Below are 21,547 nucleotides of genomic sequence, written 5' to 3'. Positions count from 1 at the left end.
ACACACACCCACACACACACACACACACACACACACACACACACACACACACACACACACACAGTTCAGAAACATCCTTCCTGGTAGAGAGGTTGGCTAAATAGAATGTGCTGTAGCACTATTTGAGTTCAAAAGTAGGTTTTTGCGAATTTTATGTCAATTTCAAATGCTGCTGCTTCTTGGGTTCTGAAAAAGAGATTAACAATAACAGAACAGTTCAAATAAAATTGATGGTGTAATTATGTTAGAGAACTTCAGTGTGAGGTTAAACTGTTTAAGCAAAGCAAAAGCACTTACAATGAAAATATAATCATTACTTGTGTGATTTTTACTGGATGAAATTAAGTTGACTTAGATTATGTACAACAGTTCTTTGTCACTCTATATCAGTTATACACACTAAAAATAAACAGGAAAAAACATTTCACTATTTTTATGTAAATGTCTTTATATAGCCAAACAACTGCACTCTGGGTCCAAAAGTTCAATATGTAATTTAGGCAGCTGGCTAAAAACTTATGGATGGGCTCTTGTGACAGGTTTCTGGTTCACATTTGTGCTGAATGGGTATGCTTGCAACTTAATCTAAATGATCAGCATATTGTACTGAGTTAAACAAGTATTTCTGGGAAGTGGAGCAAGGCATTATGTCACTGGCTAAATTAAATGTCAATTGGCAGACACAATGCTGGTTGGGTAAGGACGCAAATGAGCTTTGAGTGAAGAAGACAGAGCACAGACTGAAATATGTAGGGAAAAGGGGGAAACTATGGTAATGACTTCTTGGAAGGTCAGTGGCATAGCTAATGTACTTTGTTAGACTATATAGAAAGATAAGCATGAAAGCTCACTAGCAACATGCAAGGTAGAGGTTTATCCCCACCTCCGCTATTAATCTAAAAAGTTATAATATTGAAATTATGCACTTACAACAGTAAGCAAGGTGTCCATAATATTTTCTCTCACTTAAATACAATTGTATTTTGTGTTGATTGTGTTCCATCTGTGTAGTGGTCAAAGTGACTATTTCTTTGGCTTAACTTGCTCAGGTTTTAGACAAGTAGTCAAATATTCGAAACAGGTGTGTTATTTCAAAACATTCTGAACATTCAGAGGTATACTCTACATGTATATACTGTAACAGCCTTGCTCAAGGAATGACAAAGAGGGGAGGCTGCACAAGATGTTAATTTTTACCTAACTGAAAAAGATCTGAAAAATAATCCAACAATATGCCAACTAAGCTTACTGTGCTGTGATGCAATTAAAAAAAAATTATTTTAGCACAAATAAATGTAGTAGAAAAAAAATGACATTGTTATTTTAAATCAGTTGCTCTGACAATTCCTAAACGATCAGACAAAACTGGAAAACAAACTGAACAGGATGTAATGGAATAGTATTTTTCATATACTACTGTTTTAAATCTTTTAAAGTGATACAAAATGGTTTTAAGATTCTGTGTGACCAAATGTAATTCACTGAGGTAATTGAAAAGCCCTGGTAAAGCAGAGTTACCCTGCTTTGTTTTAAAGCAAATAAACTTTGCCCCAGTAAACCGTTGCAGGTTCCTTCACCTCAACATGTTAAAGGTTAGGTCATGCAACATTTAAAAGTTAAAGGTTAAGGAAGGCACCACATTCCAAACCTGCATGGTTGTGTGAGATTTTTCAAGCTTGTTGGCCAAAAACCTGAACTTGTCTAGTCAGCGCACGAAAGTGCATGGATGATCTAAAAATGGATATCAATGTTGACCAAGTTTTATTTGTTTTGTAGAGAAAATATTTGCCAAATTCTTTAAATATTTCCTTTTAGTCATAGACAATTAGCATTATACAATGATTTATTCATTCATTTATTTATTGCCTACACAGTTTTCCTATGGTCTGTAGATGGAAGTGGAGAATGGATAGAGCTTGCAGAGACTAACCCAGGTAAATATTATCATCTCATTAATGGAGTTTTATACTATAAACAATTTGTACTTTTGTAAAGCAATGCTCTCCACCGTGCTGTGTGATCAGTTCATCATGACTGGCTCCACATTAAACATGAAGTTGTTTATCCAGCCGTTCCTTACTATTCAGGCAGCTGGTAAACTTTTTCTTAGATGCCTCAAATGGCCTCTACAGACCTCTCCCAATCATTCAGATTGGTTAGGGCTACCTAATGAGGACATTCTTGCAAATTGCTTCCTGCCAGCTCCCCAGACTAAAACGCTATGCTGGAAGCATTCAAGACATCTGTCAAATGTAATCAAATAAATGTGTTCTTCTTTCTGTTGCATTATCTTGTTAATGTTTGAGTTCATCAAAACACCAGCGACACGTGTGTCCAGGTGGTTAACATGGACCATATTTTCGTAACAGCTTGGAACAGAACCAGAGTTATTTCAAAAAGAGTTGACCGACTGCTAATTACTAGGCAAGTTAAAAGAAGGGTTGAAAAATGTGTAAACATTTAATCTGGTAATCAACAGAGAGTGCTGTCAAGGATATACAGGTGTAACATGAGGAGTGACAAGGCAATAAACGTTGAATCTTGAAGGAAAAAATTATCAGAAATGTCATTAATTAAAAACAGCATTATAATGACAGTAGTTTTTTACTGGAGAACATAAATATTATCAGGTTAGGTCTGGAGTCCATTTTTACTTATAGACCCCATCATTGTATCTAATCAGGAATTCCCCCCCACCCCCCACCCCCCCTTGTCAAATAATCCATGTTTTTGGAGTGAGTTATTTTAGTGTGTTCTCTAGTAGGTAATATGGACTGATAGCCTATATGCCTAATTGTATATTAAAGGGACACTTGTAAAATGTCCTCTGTGGTTCCGGAGGGAGCTTTCCAAATTAAAATAAAAACTCTGATAATGTCGTCATGGAGTAGAGATGCTGCTCCTTCACGTTAAAAGGGGCCAGTTGAGGTGGTTCAGGGCATCAGGATGCCTTCTGGTCACCTTCCATTGGAGGTTTTTCTGGCATGTCCACCTGGTGGGAGACCCCCGGGAAATGATATATCTCATCTGGTTTGGGAACGCTTCGGGGTCCCCCAGGAAGAACTGGAAAACATTGCTGGGGAGAGGGACAACTGGACTACCTTGCTTAGCCTGAGGCCACCGTGACCTCTTGAGTTTTGGAGCCCATACCAGGGACTAAAAGTCAGGATATATATATATATATATATATATATATATATATATATATATATATATATATATATATATATTTCATCACATTGATGCAAAAATCCTATAAATAATGTTACAAGTTGGCTCTTGCTTGTAAAAAAATAGAGGAAGCTCATGCAAACATAAGCTTAATGGTTTAATTGTATCAGCTAAACATAAACTTCAAGGCAAACGTGAAAATCAGTCATGAGTGTTGTGAGTGTATGGGTGAGTGTAAAATGTAATGAGTGCAGAAGGAAAAGCTAAGTCAAAAATGAAGGGCCGGTGTGTCCCAGTGTTGGTGCATGGTGCGGTGGGAAACAAAAGAGAGCCTGGGCAGAGTTGGCAGCTATCTTAAATACTTCTAAGCCAGGCTGAAACAGGTGAGCCGCATCTCCTGACGACCCTGGCCTTGGCTCTGCCTATAGATAGCCTGGAACACACAAACACCAAACCAGCACAACACAACAGACAACCACAGGGTCGTCACAATAATCATTTAAAATATATATTTTTTATTTTTTGCAACATTGTCCATATTGGCTTAATACTACCAACAATATTAAAGGGATACCACCGTTTAAATGGTATGGACAAATTTATACTGTCATACAGTATGTTGTCATCCCCATCCTGGGGATAATTTTATTCCTGTCCTGACCAATGTATGGGATGTAATGCAGTTACCGCATGTGTGGTAGAATAGCATCAGTCTTTACATTATGAGGCCATTTGAAGAGTGTTCTTCCTGTTCTGCTACACTGTGGGACATGCGTGGCATGTTCGATTGGGTGGATCCCTTGACCACTGTAAATTATTTACCATCCGGATGACTGGAATTATCAAGTGCATGGGGAAAATCTAATTACCGACCTTCCCTTGTAATACTAATGCTGTCCAGAATCTCTTTGCCCTAACAACATAATGACAGCGGCAGGGACATCAAGAGGTCTTGTAATCCCTCTGTAACTACTCGCCAGGTGTTTAAATGTTATGTTAGGTTTGGTTAGCCTTTTAGCAGCAGGTGTAAGTCCTTTTACTAATGGCTACTTCACTTCGTGTTTATAATTCCATGAGCCGCGATGGTAATTTTATGTTCTTTCTGAAGGTGCACAAACCAATCTGTAAACTGATTTCAAGTACTTCACCTCCATTAGAGGTTTTCCACACAGTTGCACTATATTGCCTTTTGTTCTCAACGTTGCCCTGTACTGTATTTTTTTAACACAATGTGGACGTTCCTCATTAACTTGTCAGTTATGTCTCTGCTTGCTTAGACCTCTTCATTCCTGTTCAGCTGGTCTTTTTAGATTCAACACAAACCTGGAGGCTCAACAGGTGAAAATGCCTTGCAGAGGACTAATGTACATTTCAAATAATAAATAACCATTGATCCATTATACGCTCAAATTTACACATTACTCACATGCTGACTTTAATATCACTGAACTGTTGGATCATTCCAGCTGATTTTCAACTCTGCCTGTTTGAATGCAAAGTGTTGATGTGAGAGCGCTTTGAAGGAAATTTGCTTTGGGCTTTTTAGCACACAGTGGTTGTTTCTCTTTGGGTGAAGACATATTCACATTGACTCAGCCGAGACCGCCACCGACGAGCACTGCAGTGAGCGTGATGCTGCCCTCTCTGTCATGAATGCTCTCCTGTGTTGTAATTAATTTTCCAGACCAATTCATGCCTAACATTAGGGAATGTGAACAGTGTGAGCTAATTGCATTCTTGACAATACACTTTTCCCATTGGAGTGTAATTTCTCAGCATCAACTGATGTGCGGTGAATCAAGGATTGGGAGCAGCTTGAGTCCAAAACAGTGTGGAGAGTACTTACTTTTCCACAGACTGTGGTGGGGCGTTAAATGTGGCACTTGTCATGGAGTCATCTGTGTTAGAGAGATGGTTATAGAATAATTTTGGAGATTGAATAAGATTGTTAACACTGAGATCACATGAGATCACCATAGATTACAAGATTTTCTATTCTAGACCTCCATGAGCAGTTTCTGATATTATGTGGAGCTTTTGGAGACTTATTTAGTGTCTCTGGTTTGCTCAACTGCTCTAAAGGGCTCATCCACACTAATGAGTTTCCATGTGACACAAAAAACAACTTGGAGGCAGGATGCTTTACGATACCTCATTATTGTTATGTAAGGGGAATTAGAAGATGGCCAGAGACCAAGAGCCCAGAAATTAGCTCGGAGAAACTGGATGGACGCAACTGAATTCTGTGGGAAGTTTTAGTTTAGGCTATCCACAGGAGGAGCTCACTGTGGTGCTATTCGCATATAAGAAAGGCAATATTTTATCCAACCGTACAAAACTTTGCACTCTATGCTTTAAAAATTGCCACCAAGGTTCAAATATGTATTGATCTGATGACAAGTCTGAGACGGAAGCGTTACTTTGATATTTACTGACACACTTTGAAATTCTTCAGTGGTGTCTAATGGGGCAATATTATATTGAAACATGTGAGAGAGCAGCAGGGTACAGCTGGACCCGTAAATTCTTTGGCTGTTAGATGGCATATTGATGAACATAATGTGTGAACATATTTTGTCAGAGTATTGTGTATTCAAATACGGATTTAGATGACTGTAGATTTGTGTCATTTAGTAACTTTCTGTAAAGTTTTTTTTCATCGAGAACTAAATGGTCTGCATTTGGCATTTGGCCCTGTTCCGCTTTCCATCTTGCATCATGAGTGTGTGAGTGCAACGAAGGCTTTTTGGGGCAACTTTGTTAGTGGCTTCAAAATCACATGGGTGTCATAACGCATAACGCTAACTAGTAAAATGTATCCTGATGAAATATGACTCACTTGTGAACATTCACTGTCTTTGAAAATGGACAATTTTTTGTCCACGCTACATGTGACTAAAAGTATGCACATCTTTCGAAGTCATATCTCTCACTGGCCCTAGCGATGTTCATCTTAACCACTTAAAGAATGGCACCACATTAAAAATTATATTGACATATTTTAATTAAAGGAAGTGCTGATGAATTATGTTTCAGTTATCTGCCCATTATAGTCATCCACCCTGTAAAGGGATTTACAGTAAGTGGGTTCACATGCCATACCGTGTTTTTTCTCAAGATCATTATATTGTTTTAAAGTCCCATTTACCCTGCTTAAAGAATGACTTAAAGAACGTCATATTGTGAATTAAATATGTGTATGAGCGTGCATTCATTTAATTTGTATACAAACTCTTTTATTGGCTTGCAGTAAGTGACAGGGCTTCTGATTGGCTAGCAGTTTGAGGTAAAACATTTGACTGGCCAATAGACTATGATCACGTGCTCCCTCAGTTAATACAGATACCCATGGGAAACATATATAAAACCCTGTACTGTGGGGAGTGTTCAGCAGATTCACAAGTGAGTCTATCATTGAATTCTTCATTACCAGAAGATCTATTATCTTAACGGTGAGTATAGACTGCTTTTTAATTGATGGTGCAATTATGCTGTCATGGTTAAATATCAGATGTGATGATGTGTTTTTTGGAGAAGGTGAGGACTGAGTAGACTGGATAGCCAATATACTGGCTGATACTGATTGCTGACAGAGGGGAGATGCAGCTCTGGTGAAGTTATACTCTCTAGGTTGCAGCTAATGGACCGAACTGCTGATGGTTGCTGGCAAAGCTGCCAGTGTCAGTATATCACCAATAAGTCATCTATCTGCAAGTTCAGAGGTTTTAACAGCGAGGGAACGTGAGAGAGAAACAGAGCGGGAGGATTCATATAGCTGTTAATGCATGCAGTACATAGTAGACAGAGAATGTATACAAAAAAACATTTTACTGGCATAAAAAGTTGTGTACACAGGTTGCACAAAATGGATATAAAATTTCCTCTTTGTAATAATTTGTATTACCTTGTTTGGTATTGTACATGGTTTTTTTTGTTTTTTTTTTTTTTTTTTTTTTACAGGCAATGATAATGCTGAAACTCTGGACTTTCCTTCTTGCCTATGCGTTGATCATTTGCCAGATGTACGTCTCACAGGCAGCTCCATCCAGGTAAGAGCTGTGGCATTATTCTTTATTATTCAAGTATGACATTTTTTTTACCTTGGAGGATTGTGTCTGACATTTCCTTGTTTACCATAACTAATAAAATATATTTGATTGTCCCACCAGTTGTAACACGGTCTCCTCATAGATGTAAATATGTAATTTCACTTCCTATTAGCTTTTAAAAGGACCAATTACATCAGATCAGTTACACAGTTTTAAAACCAATGTTGAGGTAGGACCAGAGAGATCAATCTAACCGAATGTGTATTTTCACTAGTAAGGAGTCCCTGTCAGATGGAGTCACACTATCGAATGATGATGCGCAAAGTTTACTCAGGGCTATCAAAGACTTCATGCAGATAACTTCAGATGAGCAAGACCACCAAAAATCTGATGGAAACAGGTATGGCTTTTGATATTCTTTGAGTTGTAGTTAACCCTAATATTGATAATTTAAAAGTTTAAGTACTGCGTAGGGTGTGGTATCTATCTATCTAAACTACCATCAGTTAAGCACAATATAACAAAATTTTGTTTATAAGCCCAACAGCTCCAACTTTGTTTACTAATTATCAAGGTATATAGTGACATTCATGTAAATTTACTTACTCTCTGTCATAATCCTTTAATGCATGGACTGCAGTTTTTCATTCATTCATCCATTAATTCGGTGTTACAGTAAACATGTGCCTGCAAGAGTGTCATTGGTCAGGAAACTGAAGAGAGCATGATTAAAGAAAATTTGAGAACATGCATGATAGATGCACAGAAAGTGAAACTGAACAATAGCATGACAACTCGCCTACAATATTTTGGTTAATGAGATATTTTTTCATATGCCTGTTGAATCTGTCAGCATGCATTTGAAATGTTAATTTATGTTACACCTCTTTTTCTGTAAATGCATGACATTATAGAAAAACATCATGCATGTAATTATTAACATTCATCTGCATGCCACGGTTACTGTAAGCCTGTTTCTGCATGTTTGTCTCTGTCTCTAACAGCTTGGATAGACCTATGTCTAAGCGCTGCACTGGCTTAAGCACTTGTGTGCTGGGCAAACTCTCCCAGGACATTCACAAACTACAAACCTATCCCCGCACCGACGTGGGAGCAGGGACGCCTGGCAAGAAGCGAAGTCTATCTGAGCAATATGAAAACTACGGCAACTCATACGATTAGAAACTCCGTTTTTAGCCCATCTATTCTCCTGTCTGTCTGAGTTAACCTTTGTATGTTCATCCAGCTCTATCCATTCACGAGACTTGATGCATGTGGATCCCAGTTGTCTACATTGTTGCTTTAATTTTCCACTGGTAGACATTAGATTCTGACAGAGACCTGAACATTTGGAACAAAATTGCGTTACTTGCAGTTTTCTACAATACAATAAAATATAATAACATCTAAAAACCTTTCTAATGTAAAATAATTTTTCTCTTCATGTTAATTATCTTTCCCCTATAATAAATTCATCTTTTACATGGAAGCTATTTTGAATTCATTGAAGATTGAAAACATACATTACCTATTAAATAAAAAAAAAGGAAAGGAGAAAATGGTAAGCATGACTGTTTACAATATACACTCAACTATTGGACTAACTAACTATTGGAATATTTCCCTCTGCATATTTCCATTGTGCTTAATGTGTTGTTGATGATACCAGAAATATATACTTCAAAGTTTGTCATGTAGTCTAATCTGATCTTGAGTATCATGATGAACTGTCTTTACTAACTTTTCTATTCTTACAAGTAATGCAACAGCACAAAAGCGGGCATGCAACACAGCCACCTGTGTGACCCATCGCTTGGCTGACTTCCTGAGTCGGTCAGGAGGACTGGGACACAGCAACTTTGTTCCCACCAACGTGGGTGCCCAGGCGTTTGGCAGACGGAAGCGGCGCGGCCCTGTGTGAGCACAAGAACAGGCACAAGGTATGTCAGCACTCCATTCCAACAAAACCATTGTGTTGAAACCATTAAAACCAAGCTGAGGATCACAGTAGAAAGGCTTCTTGCTTAAATTCTTTCAAACAGAAAATGCATTTGCAGTATTTGAAATATTTGGAGTTCCAAAAGAGCAAAAATATAGCCAAATGTGGAAATGGATGGGTTGTCAGTACCACGTGAACTGTAAATTAACGGAGTATCAATTAAAGCACCATATATTGTCCAAATGTTGTTACGTTTCAAATTTACCGATTTTTATAAGGTGTTCCATTCTATATATATAAAAGTAATTGTGGAATTCCTGTTGTTTATGGGGTTATTTTAGTACCACCTATGTTTGAAGTTTCCTGAAATTAGATACAATGAGGATCAATTAGGTAATGTTTTGTTAAGTATGGACGTTCATTAGTTACTTTCATACTGTGTATTACACACTGACCAAATGCCTACAATGACAAAAAGTTAGCATTACTGACTGTTTAGAAGTGTTGCTTGTGAGCCACTTTGTAATCCCCATGTCTTTCTACCCATATTTCTTTTTGCTGTCATCTTTATGAAATAAAGCCAAATGCCCCACTAAAAAAAGCCCACTTTCCAAATTTTCTGTGACTCACAAAACAAAGTTGTTTTTTAATGTTGTGTCTCCTCTCTTTGGCTCTCTAGGACAAAGTGCCTCTTTTGAGCGAACAAACTGCATCATCATCTGCCTACAAACACTTGAGAGCATGTGACAATGAGAGCATATATTCTTCACAAGCACTGACTGATCTCTTGCTTTCAGACTACCAACAGAACGTTGTCAGTATTCATTGTTAGTCTGTGTTTAAAAACTGTGAAATAACTAGCAGTGGTGTTATTGTAATCATGGAAAGGTAACTGAGAAGATATTTTTTGCTAAGAGGGATGAGAATGGATTTTTTCTTTGTCTTGGCCTGTGACTCCACTGCACTTCTGGCCTGTCTCTGCAGTAAAGTGTGTCAAACAAAAAGTCTGATACTGTACGTCTGATACTGTACGTACAACTGTGGCTGTCTGGTGCCTTGATGTAAAACACTTCATTAATTTCAAAACAGTGCACAATGCAAGAGTGAAAAATGTACCTATCATTCTAAATATTGTAATAATTGTGAATTGAAAGCAGGAATAAATTGTATTTTAGCTAAATTAGCCTTCCATGTCTTACTGTATTTTATTTGATTGGGTGATATAAGCCGTAAACCATACTTTTCAATTCATTTCAGAAAGGTGCACATAATGTGGTATGAAAAAAAAGGTATGCTCAGAAAATCAAATATAACATTCACTTTTCTATTTTCATGTAAATAGAAAGGACAGATTACATTCACTACACATACATAATTGGACCATCTCCAAACATGACTGTAGGATATTTCTTTAATAAAACTCTTTATTTTGTTGTAAACTGAAGCATGTCACTGGAATTTCAACACATTTATGTTTTATCTTTCTATACCTGGCTCATTTTGCTCTCCAGTGGTTATAATAAGTTGCTCTCAAAAACGCGTGTGAGGGGCATGTTTAGCTTCTCCTACAGCATCACATCATTACATGGTCTTTATGTCATCATCTAGGCCTACTGTCTTTTTTTCAACTGCTTCATAGTACATTTTATAGCAGATTATATAACAAAAATGTCAACAACCTCCATCCCCCAAACCCACTAACCCTATACCACCAAACAAAATAAATTCCAATGCTAACAAAGGTGATACTGAACTACAGTGCTTTTAGTTGCCTAAGCTAAACCATACCTTAACCATCAATTCTTACTTTTATTTAATTTTGTCATGACCACAATCTTTCCCTAACTTTAACCAAGCAGAAGTATTTGCCTAACCTTAACCATTTTATTTTTAGGTAGCTTGGCTGGAACTAATTAGCTTAGTTGCTTACTAGGAGTGGACAATACAGATAAAATTCTCTAAAAGGTAAAAATGGGATTTTATACTGTGAGACTGATATAGTGGTATAGATATTTTAATGGAACATCTATTGATGAACTGTATGAATAAACTACCCAGAACGGGAGGTGTGTTTTTGGCTAATCCACCATACTGAATGCATGACATTTTTGACAGATGTGCTCACTGATTTGTAACATTACCAATAACAGCCCAGCACACCAAGAGAGATGGGAAAATTTCTGATGGTTGAAATTTATATCGTCTCATGGTATTGGCCAACCCCATTACCTATTATGTGCTGTAGCTATTAAATGCTAATAAAATAATGAATAATGCATTTTACTATCCAGTACAGTAGTCAAGTAAAGTCAAGTTTATTTATAAAGCACATTTAAAAACAACCAGACTTGACCAAAGTGCTGGACAAGCTATACAGAAGAAGACATAAAAAAATAAAACCAGATAATTAAAACAGGCCAAACAACAACAATCAACAACAGACAGCAATAAGATAGAAAAACAACACAGTTAGATCCAAAATAGATAAATAAATACACAAGCGCAGGTGCCCCTAAACAGACTCAAACGCCAAAGAATAAAAATATGTTTTAAGTCGAGACTTAAATGTGTGGATAGTGGGGAATGATCTAATAATCAGGGGTAATTTATTCCACAGTCTCGGGGCCACCACTGAAAAGGCACAGTCACCCTTTGTTTTCATACAAGACTGTGGGATGGCTAAGAGGGATTGATTTGATGATCTGAGGGGTCTGGAGGAGTGATGAAACATTAGGAGTTCTGAAATATAAGATGGGGCCAGTCCATGCAATGCCTTAAAAACAATTAACAGCACCTTAAAATCGATTCTATATTTGACTGGTAACCAGTGAAGAGCTGCCAATATTGGGGATATACGGTCCCTCTTCCTTGTAATAGTTAACAATCTAGCAGCTGCATTTTGAACAAGCTGCAAGCATGATAAAGATGAGTGACAGATGCCAGAGTACAAGGAATTGTAGTAATCAATTCGAGATGATATAAGAGCATGCAAGACAGTTTCAAGGTCCTTTACAGAGAGAATGGATTTAAGTTTTGCTATGGTCCTTAAATGAAAAAAGCTCTCTTTAACAACAGAGTTTATATGTTTGTCGAATTTTAATGCTGAATCAAAGATAACTCCTAAGTTCCTAGCAAAGGGCTGTACATTAATGGACAGGGGGCTCAGATTATTTGATAATTCCTCAAATGAGTTAGGGAAACCAAATAATATTACTTCTGTCTTGTTTTCATTTAGTTGGAGAAAGTAGATTGCCATCCAACGCTTAATATCATTTAGAAAGTTGTAAATAGACTGTAAGGACTTTGAATCACCTGGCTTCAGAGGTAAGTACAGCTGTGAATCATTAGCATAGCAGTGGTATAATATATTATGTTTACGGAGAATGGAGCCCAAGGGGAGCATATACAAAGAAAATAAGATTGGCCCCAGGATTGAACCTTGAGGTACCCTGCACTTAATTGCTTCTGAAGAAGAGGAAATGTTACCAATGTTAACAGAAAAAGTTCTATCTTTCAAATAACAGTGAAACCACTGTAGCGCGACACCCTGGATACCAACCCCTTGCTGGAGGTGATCCAGGAGGATGTCATGATCAACGGTGTCAAAAGCCACGCTGAGGTCAAGCAAGAGTAAAATAGCACAATTTCCAGAATCACCAAACAGCAATAAATCATTTAGTACCTCAAGCAGTGCTGTTTCTGTACTGTGATGTATCCTGAAACCTGACTGAAAGTTATCCAGCACATTGTTTTCAGCTAAAAACGAGGAGAGTCGAGAAAGAATGAACATCTCCAAAATTTTAGACATAAAAGATAATTTAGAAATGGGCCTAAAATTATTAAAATCCATAGGGTCAAGATTGTTTTTTTTTAAATAAGAGGCTGAACCACAGCATGTTTAAAAGTGGATGGAAAAATTCCATTTATAAGAGAGCTATTTATTATAGACAAAAGGCTGTGAGCAAAAACATCTAAAACCTCTTTTAAAAAGACGTGAGGGGACAGTGTCTGTAGGAGCAAAAGTAGGCATCACGAGTGAGGCTATATTGATCAATTCAGACAAGGCCACATGCTCAAAATAATTTAAAGAGACCGGGCATGGGACTAGCTCAGATGGGTCAAGGCCAGAGGGTGAGATACCAGATCTTTTTTGTAGGACACTTGCAGTTTATTCTTTTTCCAGTTCCTCTCTGCATTCCTGTCTAAGGGCAAGGGTCTCACTATTAAGCCAAGGCTGAGCTTCGATTTTGGATCTGGGCAATGGTATCAAGGATGTCTGTGACAGTGGTATTAAACAGAGTGACTAGTGCCTCTGTGCCCATGGAGGCGGACACTGTCTCTGTAAGTTTAGCAAAAGGCGAAGTTATAAAGGCATCAGAGAATAGCCCAGCTGTGGAGTAATTAAGTGCCCTAACATAGCGATCTGGCATTTTAGGTTTTGGTAAAGGACACGAGAGTGAGGCAGTAAAGATGACAGGTTTATGATCAGATAAAATAGTATCATCCAGCTCAACATTTAAAACAGTTGCAGAAACTGGCTAACCAACATGGGGCTGTTAGCCTTAAGCAGAGATGAGGAACGGGCTACAGAAAAGGTCTAGAAAAATCACCTATTTCTCCACACCTCCAGATTATTTACACATTCAGCCTGTATTATTCAGCCCCTACTGATGCTGGCTCAAATGATGTCACTTGAGTCAATTTATCAGAAATCAGACAGAATTTTATATACAGCCTATGGAAATCACACAGCTCCCTCTGAAGCCACAAAAAGCTACATAACCTTTTTCACATAAGCAGAATGTAGCCCTGTTACATCGGTGGAGTTTCCCTTTAACAGCTACTGAGGTTAGGAAGGAGAGGAGGCGGGACTTCTCACTCGCAAAGGCAGACTTTGTGGTGAAGTGAAGTGTGTCACTGGCAATACAGTGATTTCGCCTAAACGCTTTTGATAGTGATATTAAGTTAGAAATGGTCCAGCAGGAAGAAATATTTTCGGTAACCTTCCCCAAAAAGCCTACATGGAAAGCAATGAAACACTGACAGCATTGCCCTCACAAGCAACAGCTGATGCTGAAAACGAGGGCTTTACCGGGCTGCTATCACCAGACAGCTAAGCTAGCTAACGTGAATTTACCATCATTAAATTGGGAGTTGTGCTAAATTGGTAACTTTGTCACAGAGCAACATAAATTCCATGGACAAGGAAACCCTAACCCCTTGGCAACTATGGGCGCATATGCTTATCCCTGATACACACGTGCCTATTACCAGAACTGACAAAGAATGGACTAATAGGAAGAATGGCGCACTTTTATAGTAACAACACACTTTTTGGAGAGAAATAAGGAGGACAAATCGAAACGGAGAAATTGCACGACAATATGACCAGAACCCAATTATTGAGCTGATCTGAGGAAGACCTTTCAACTTAAGGTAAGTTTTTGTTTTTTTGTTTTTATACACATTATATTAAAGCTACTGTGCTGTGAACTTGAAACTTAGCATTGCGGTTTTTACTCTTTTTGCCTTGCTGTGCCTGTGTGGCATTTGTAACATTTAACTTGTCATGGCATGATTTATCAGTTAATAGATTAGCATTTAGGTTTGGTTATAAGATAAGATAAGCATTTTTGATTCAGTGTTGTTGGCAAATTTTTTAATCTTGAAACTTTATCTAAAGTTTAAATTTAAAATGTAGTGGTGTGCAATGTTGTTGGCTACCTGTACTTACAGTATTTGTTTAAGTTAATTCATTCATTTTAGTTATTAATTAATATTATTATAAAAAATATTACCATATAATCACACTTTCTATTTTATTATCCCCAGCTGCTAAATAAATCATAGCACCCGCCAAATATGCTGCTGGCTATATTAAAGTGATGGAAAAAACTGTGCTCTCTACTTTATCAAAAAAACACAACATTACTTTAACATGGAGATGTCAAGTTTAAATTAGTAATAATATTTATTAGAGACTGAGAACTAATGAAAACATTTTGGTGATTAGACTCTTTCAACATAGCACCTTTTGCAAAATGCTTGAGATAGAATGGTGTCTTGTCTGTGGCGGTGCTGAAGACTGGGTCAATGGGGTGACAGGATTAGTTGTCAGTGTGGTAGACAGAATGATTATGGATTAGGATGTGGGAAGAAAGTTGATTGCTCAGATAGCCTACAGTACAACATTTGTGAATGAGAGCAGATTTGACAGTGAGAAACCATACATGACAGAGAGACTGAACAGAGTAGAAAAAATAAAAGGAAAAAAAATGAGGAGAAACATCTTATTGGACTTACATTTCATTTATAGAGGTGAAGTCGAGTGCCAGGTATAAGCCTTTTTTCTCATACAGGGCTTCTGCCATTGCTTTTTCAGAAAAGCGAAAACATGATATTGTTTCTTCCTGCTGTCAACACCTGCAACCACAGAGCTAATTATGAGCATGTGTACAGTGACGTCCCTCCCACAGATTGTCGTGTTTAAAGGTAGGGTATGCGATTCTAATCAAAAACACCTGTTTTTGTCAAATTCAGCAAATATCTCCTGAATCTGGTGTTTTGTACACAGCCCAGGCTCTGTAAATTGGAAACAAAAAAAGGTACTCGTAGCGAGCTACACAACACTATTCCAGCCATGATTTGTGTGTAATCTGCAGGACGCAGGAGTTTGGGACTTTTACAATGATTACAATGAACTTCAGTTGCATTCAAGCACTCGCCAAATGAGTTCCCACAGTGCTGATTAAGCCTGATGCCCCAAGAATTGTTAATTGTTTATTTTGTTTATTATGATTGTAGAGTTTGTGTTAATATGCTTTGGCAACATTAATAGTGTATGCAGTCATGGCAAAAAAAGCACTTGAATTGAAATTGAATGGAGATGATGGAACTCTGTCTCTACATGGCTCTGGAGTTAGTGTAGCCATTGCGTAGACTAAAGCAACTACAAATATGGCAGAGACTATGGTGGAAAACAAGCAAGAAGTACTGGCTCTGAGACCGCCTTGTCCTCTCAGCATGTATGCTGAGCCACAACCTAGCTAGGATGTGCTAGGTTATTACTTGCTGTGTTGTTTGCTCTTTATCATGGTATTTGTCATGATACTGGATTTCTCCAGAAGTGCACACTTATAATGTCATGAGGCCAATGGTTGATTGTGGTGGGTCACATGTTCATCTTGTTCACATGGGCCTATACTGTGTAAGCTAGCCTATGTGAGCTCTTCCTTCGACTGGCCTTCACACTGCTGCTTTTCATTTTGCACACTGTGCATTGCTCACACATCAATGCACTGCGGTCATTGCTGATGATTTCCATACAAAATTGTTTATTTTCTTTAAAGAGGTGGTATTATGCTTTTTGGCTTTTCCCCTCTCCTTTATTGAGTTATATGTCTTTTTTGTGCATGTAACAGGTTTGCAAAGTGAAAAAGCCCAAAGTCCAGCCCAAAGGGAGTTCCCATCTCCCACAGAAAGCTCTGCTCTGAACCGCTTGAAAACAGCTCGTTTGTAGTCCAGCCCTTCACTTCCTTTAATTGTGACATCACAATGAAAACGTGTCATAAAGCTTGCCAAGCGGCTAGCGGGGTCAGGCACGCCCTCAAACCAAGCAGGTCTGAGCGGAGGCCCTTTGGCTCGACTCGCCTTTGTCTGGTTTTCCCTTGTAGAAATGTTGCACCTGTACCTGCTTCCAGGTACTTTTTTTCTTATCACCTCACCTCCGTTGAGGTTCCAAGCGAGCTGAGGGATACTAAAATGTAACGTGAAAACACGACAGACTGCTGATTGGTCAGGGAGAATCGTCAGTATTCACTGCATCATCATTGCACGCCAGACAGAGGCCAGAACCAGAAAGTTTTATATTTTACAGTTTCCGTATGTAATTTCATCACTAAATCCACTTCTGAGAAGTTTTGAGGTGAGAAATCAGCTGTGTAGATTTCGAGTATTGACAGTTTTACGAGAAGTGATGGCAGAACGAGTTGAGGAGCTCTGCAAGTGGCTGCCTGTGCCAACCCACGGGAGCGTGTGAGGCCGGCCAGCTGCCCGCTCACAGAGCCCTCTGCTCCCGTCGTCACACAGACCGCTGCAGCAACAACGGCAGAGGAAAACACAGCTGGAAGGTTTTCATACTGCTTATCTGTCTTTACATTCTGATTAATGTTGAAACCTTTTAACTTAAATAAAGAGAAACCTGTGTGGATCGCTGGTGTGTGTGTTGCATTGAACATTACGTCGCGGCAGTTTTGTGTGACGTCGCTATGACGACAAGCTACGGTTGAGGCAGATGGCCGCCCACCATGAGCCATGGTTCTGCTCGAGGTTTCTGCCTCTTAAAAGGAAGTTTTTCCTTGCCTCTGTCGCCTAGTGCTTGCTCTTGGTGGGAATTGTTGGGCTTCTGTAAATAACATCACAGAGTATGATCTAGACCTGCTCTTTTATGAAAAGCGCTGTGAGATAACTGTTGTTGTGATTTAGCGCTATATAAATAAAATTTTATTGAATTGAAAGCTACGTACTATCTCTGGGTACTATCTGCAATGGAAAACGAAGCAGGGCCGAGAAGAGTCGAGTCTATCGATTTGTGCTATGGTAGCATTTCTCGGCAAGGCAGCATAGATCGTCAGAACACCGGCAACAGTTCAACGTTTAGTCCTAAAAGACGATGCAACTCCGACTCTGTTTGGGCCTGGAAATTCACAATCACAGCCTGTAAGTATGCTGTATTGGTTGTGAATTATATTTAAAATAAACACGGCAATGTAACTTTACACAGACAGTTCAAGTGCAGAGTTGTTGTAAACGTTGGCTAACACAGCTAAAGTTATAGCTATAATGCTAATGTTACACCTGATGTGAAAGCTACTGAGCAAATGTTCAAATTGTTTGGCCAATTTTTATGTAAAATTGAGTTTAAATATGATGAATTTTGTAGTGTTTTTTTGTAAGTTGTGGAACAATGATGTTGTGTGGTTGTGGACTTGTGAGTAACTTATACCACCTGCTAGATTACGGTCGCAGTCTGAAGCAGCTTTGATTTGGATCACACTACCTTCTTTCTTACGACCCGCCCTTCTCTGCTTCTGATTGGCTAGTAGTCCCTACCTGGGAACTGCACATGTGCAACTCCCAACAAAGATTTTGTACAAGTAAGATGCATCACTCTGTAACTCAAGAGCGGAGCGTACAACACATACGGTGAAAAGAGGAGCTGCAGCAATGTGCAGTATGAGGAAAAATATGGTGTTTTTTGTAAATTAAACCATGTAAACCTGCTCTGGTACAACCCCTAATTAAGATTTTGATCCTGAAAATGAGCATAATACCACCTCTTTAAGTTTACTTCAAATTAATCATGTTTAATAAGTTAAATCGTGTGTTGTCACATTCCCCAAGCCAGTTTGTGATAGTACCTGATAGATTTTTAGATATTCCTTGTGTTCATCAGTCGTTTTATCACTCCTCATGTCTCTGTGTAAATGCTGGATTAGTGTACAACAGTCCTTTATTCAGCTATTGTAAGGACGGAATAGTTTGTGTCCAAAACAATTCAAACATATATATTTACACTGCAATTGTGTAGATTAGATGTTCCTTTAACATTTTTCTAGATAATATTAGCTTACAGTCACCATTGTTATTGAAATTCATCTATTTTGAGAAACCAGGAAAATTTGGTTCTTCATCATTTGTTTAAGTAGATAGTTAATCACTGTGTGGTATAGTGACGTTTTATCAGATTCTGGCCATCTTTGAGTTGTACGATCAACGGCAAACAAAATACATTAGTTAGAGAGTTTTGCTCTCTCTTAGTAAAATCTGTCTGATATTGGGTCAACAGTTACTCTGACCCCTTTCTTCTGCAGAACAAAATATAACCCCAGGAATAATTTGTTATAGGCCTAACAGCCCCCTTGAGTTTTGTCTCTATTTCTCTAGACATCCTGTGTAACAGACCCTGAGCTTCATGGCTGCTAGTCTTCACTAATTGACATGCTTGTTCTACCAGTTGTTTGACTCCTCCATTCTAGTATCTCTTTGGGGAGAATAAGCTTTTGGAATATCAGCTACATGGGAAAACGTGACAAAAATACACAGTGATGTTTTAATTGTTGCACTGTACTGTAAAATAAATGAAATCCAACACATGTTAAAGATATATCTGTTCAAGTTTAACAAAGAAATGAACAAATAATAATGAACTACAGAAGCAAAACAACTACAGTCTCCTACTTGTGTATGTGATTGCCAATGCTTGATAGAAAGTAAATACTGTAAACAAATTACATCAAATAGGTTAATACAACGTGCTAAAAACTATCCGTATTCTTTAGTGTTTGAAATATTCTGTCTGAAAGAAGTTCCTAATATTAAAAAACAAATGTGGACATGGCTGTGGCGGTTGAAACATGTTAAAAAGAAGGGTGTGTTTTTAAAATTGGCATCCCTGTCCCTTGAGTGTTAACCGTCAACACATATGTCAGTTGATTAGACAAAGGAGAATGCTGCTGCTGCTGAAGGCTGCTGTTGGATGTGAGTAGCCATGTGCAAACTCCCAAACAGAGCTAATGAAGGAGATGAGGGCTGGTGTTCGACTTAGATCAGAGCCTCAGAGGAGCTGTTTGAGATGCCAGATCTCTTGAGCGTCTGGGTACAAGCGTCTGTCACTTCCGCCTCATCACCATCTGGATGTCAGTCAGACCGGCAATATCCTACTTTTCTCGTATATCACAGGATCACAGACTTTTTCTGCATGTCAGCTGGTTGTTTTGGTACCCAACCTTTCTGTACTTGACACTAAGCAGTTGAAGGAGGTTAGGTTTAAGTGCCTTGCTCAAGGGCACCTTAGTGGTTGTAATGTGGAAGTGAGCTCGGCGCTCTCCCTTTATTTACATGTATTCTGCTAGATACTTTCTGGTTTCAGCCTTTTAGGGCGGGTTCACACCTGAAGGTCCGGTTCCTGAATCAAACCAATGCGAGGATGATGCATTGTTTTAATTTTTCAACTGGTCTGGTTTGTTTGTTTGTTCACAAAATCATAAACTCAATTGTAAACAAAGGCCTGTGATGTAAATGGCATTTGATTATTGGTCATGCAGTTGGTAGGGAAGAAAAACAAACCCCTCCAAATACTTAAATACTACAGTACTGTTATTTTGTTTTTTAGCTTTCACGCAGCACTGCAGAACAGATCACTGAAATCCATTCTCCCTTTTATCGCTAAATATTTTGAATACCTCAGTGTTCTTATGCACCTTCTCTAGTTACTGAAAAATGTTCTCTTTAGCCCACATATTCATAAGGTATCTCACTTCATCGTGAGTGCAGGTTTGTCTACTGTTAGTCAGCATTTTGGTAGCAAACGTGCTACTAATGAAATGACACAATATAATAGTACGCTTCCTATTATTGGTTCGCTTTCACCAACTACTCCACAATGTTTACATGCAATTTGTGTTACCTATTTAGTAGTAGGCCTATGCATTTACATCTCAACTAAAGTGAATTTCACTTCACATCTTATTGGACTTACGTTTCATTTATAGAGGTGAAGTCGAGTGCCAGGTATAAGCCTTTTTCCTCATACAGGGCTTCTGCCATTGCTTTTTCAGAAAAGCATCTTGTTTGTTGTTTCTTTACGTCTCATGAAGCATTTAACATCAGCAATGATATGATATCACACAAAATGCAATTAGGGCATCCCTCATCATTGCTTAATGTGCACCAACTCATGTTATACTGGCAAATTTTAAATGCCGGTGCAATGCATGGCAGAATACATGTAAGTTCTAAAATAAGGTGCATCACATCTAAACACACAATCTACAAATCTGCTTCTCTTTGCGCTGCAATGCCACCATGTGGCTAAATCTGTGTGGTGGTGGCATGCAAAGATGTGCTGTGCTGCATGCACATGAGGGATTCTTAGTGGTCAGAGAATTGAGATAGTAAGTGGTAATGTGTGTAAAATACTTACTAGTGATATGGAACTATGAAGGAGGTTGAGCTGCCAGCACACTGGAGTGTTATACTATAATGCATGGGCTCAGTGGCAGATTTCTTGAGAAATAATTTCACAGATACTCAAATGTTTTGAGTCTGCAGATTCCAATTGTTTTCATACAGAGCTATACTAATCCAATTAACGTATTCAGTGTTTCACACACAATGACAATGTAACTGTGGCGGGAGGGTGGGCAGCATGGTGGGTGGGTGGGTGTGTGGGTGTGTGTATATATGTATGTATGTATGTGTGTGTGTGTGTATGTGGGTGTGTGTGTGTATATATATTTTAGTGTTTACTCACTACTTTAATCCGCTCATCTAGCTTTTCCCTTCAGTTCTCTTTTCCCAACTCTTTCTCTCTCTCTCTCTCTCTCAC

General features: G+C 38.4%; 1 protein-coding gene and 1 long non-coding RNA gene across 4 annotated transcripts; one reads left to right on the top strand and one right to left on the bottom strand.

Annotated features, from left to right (window-relative positions):
• Window positions 1-731: 731 nt before the first annotated feature.
• Window positions 732-10,715, top strand: calca (calcitonin/calcitonin-related polypeptide, alpha). Of its 3 annotated transcripts, none has more exons than XM_038702233.1 (5): window positions 732-790; window positions 1,875-1,934; window positions 7,132-7,220; window positions 7,495-7,620; window positions 8,225-8,709. In XM_038702233.1, exons 3-5 carry the CDS (start codon window positions 7,135-7,137, stop codon window positions 8,400-8,402), a joined length of 390 nt encoding a protein of 129 aa, XP_038558161.1. In that variant the 5' UTR covers window positions 732-790; window positions 1,875-1,934; window positions 7,132-7,134; the 3' UTR covers window positions 8,403-8,709. The 3 variants fall into 3 exon arrangements, with proteins under 3 accessions (XP_038558161.1, XP_038558162.1, XP_038558160.1); XM_038702234.1 differs by lacking the exons at window positions 732-790; window positions 1,875-1,934; window positions 8,225-8,709 and adding exons at window positions 6,511-6,623; window positions 8,979-9,160; window positions 9,839-10,715; XM_038702232.1 differs by lacking the exons at window positions 732-790; window positions 1,875-1,934 and adding an exon at window positions 6,518-6,623.
• On the bottom strand, window positions 8,502-15,547 carry LOC119890813. Its single transcript, XR_005442308.1, has 2 exons — window positions 15,463-15,547; window positions 8,502-9,133 (listed from the first exon to the last, which is right to left on the bottom strand). It is a non-coding gene; the product is annotated as an uncharacterized LOC119890813 (long non-coding RNA).
• Between the last annotated feature and the right edge of the window lie 6,000 nt (window positions 15,548-21,547).

Source organism: Micropterus salmoides, unplaced genomic scaffold (assembly GCF_014851395.1).
Source record: "Micropterus salmoides isolate LMB-PRFRI ecotype aquatic unplaced genomic scaffold, ASM1485139v1 Ms_hic_scaffold_6, whole genome shotgun sequence".
NCBI lineage: Eukaryota > Metazoa > Chordata > Actinopteri > Centrarchiformes > Centrarchidae > Micropterus > Micropterus salmoides.
This window is presented reverse-complemented; position numbering and strand designations above follow the sequence as displayed.

Coding starts and splice junctions, on each gene's coding strand:
- calca (XM_038702233.1), top strand. CDS start 7,135: ATGATAATGCTGAAACTCTGGACTTTCCTTCTTGCCTATGCGTTGATC. Junction 7,221..7,494: donor TCACAGGCAGCTCCATCCAG/GTAAGAGCTGTG, acceptor TATTTTCACTAG/TAAGGAGTCCCTGTCAGATG. Junction 7,621..8,224: donor CAAAAATCTGATGGAAACAG/GTATGGCTTTTG, acceptor TGTCTCTAACAG/CTTGGATAGACCTATGTCTA.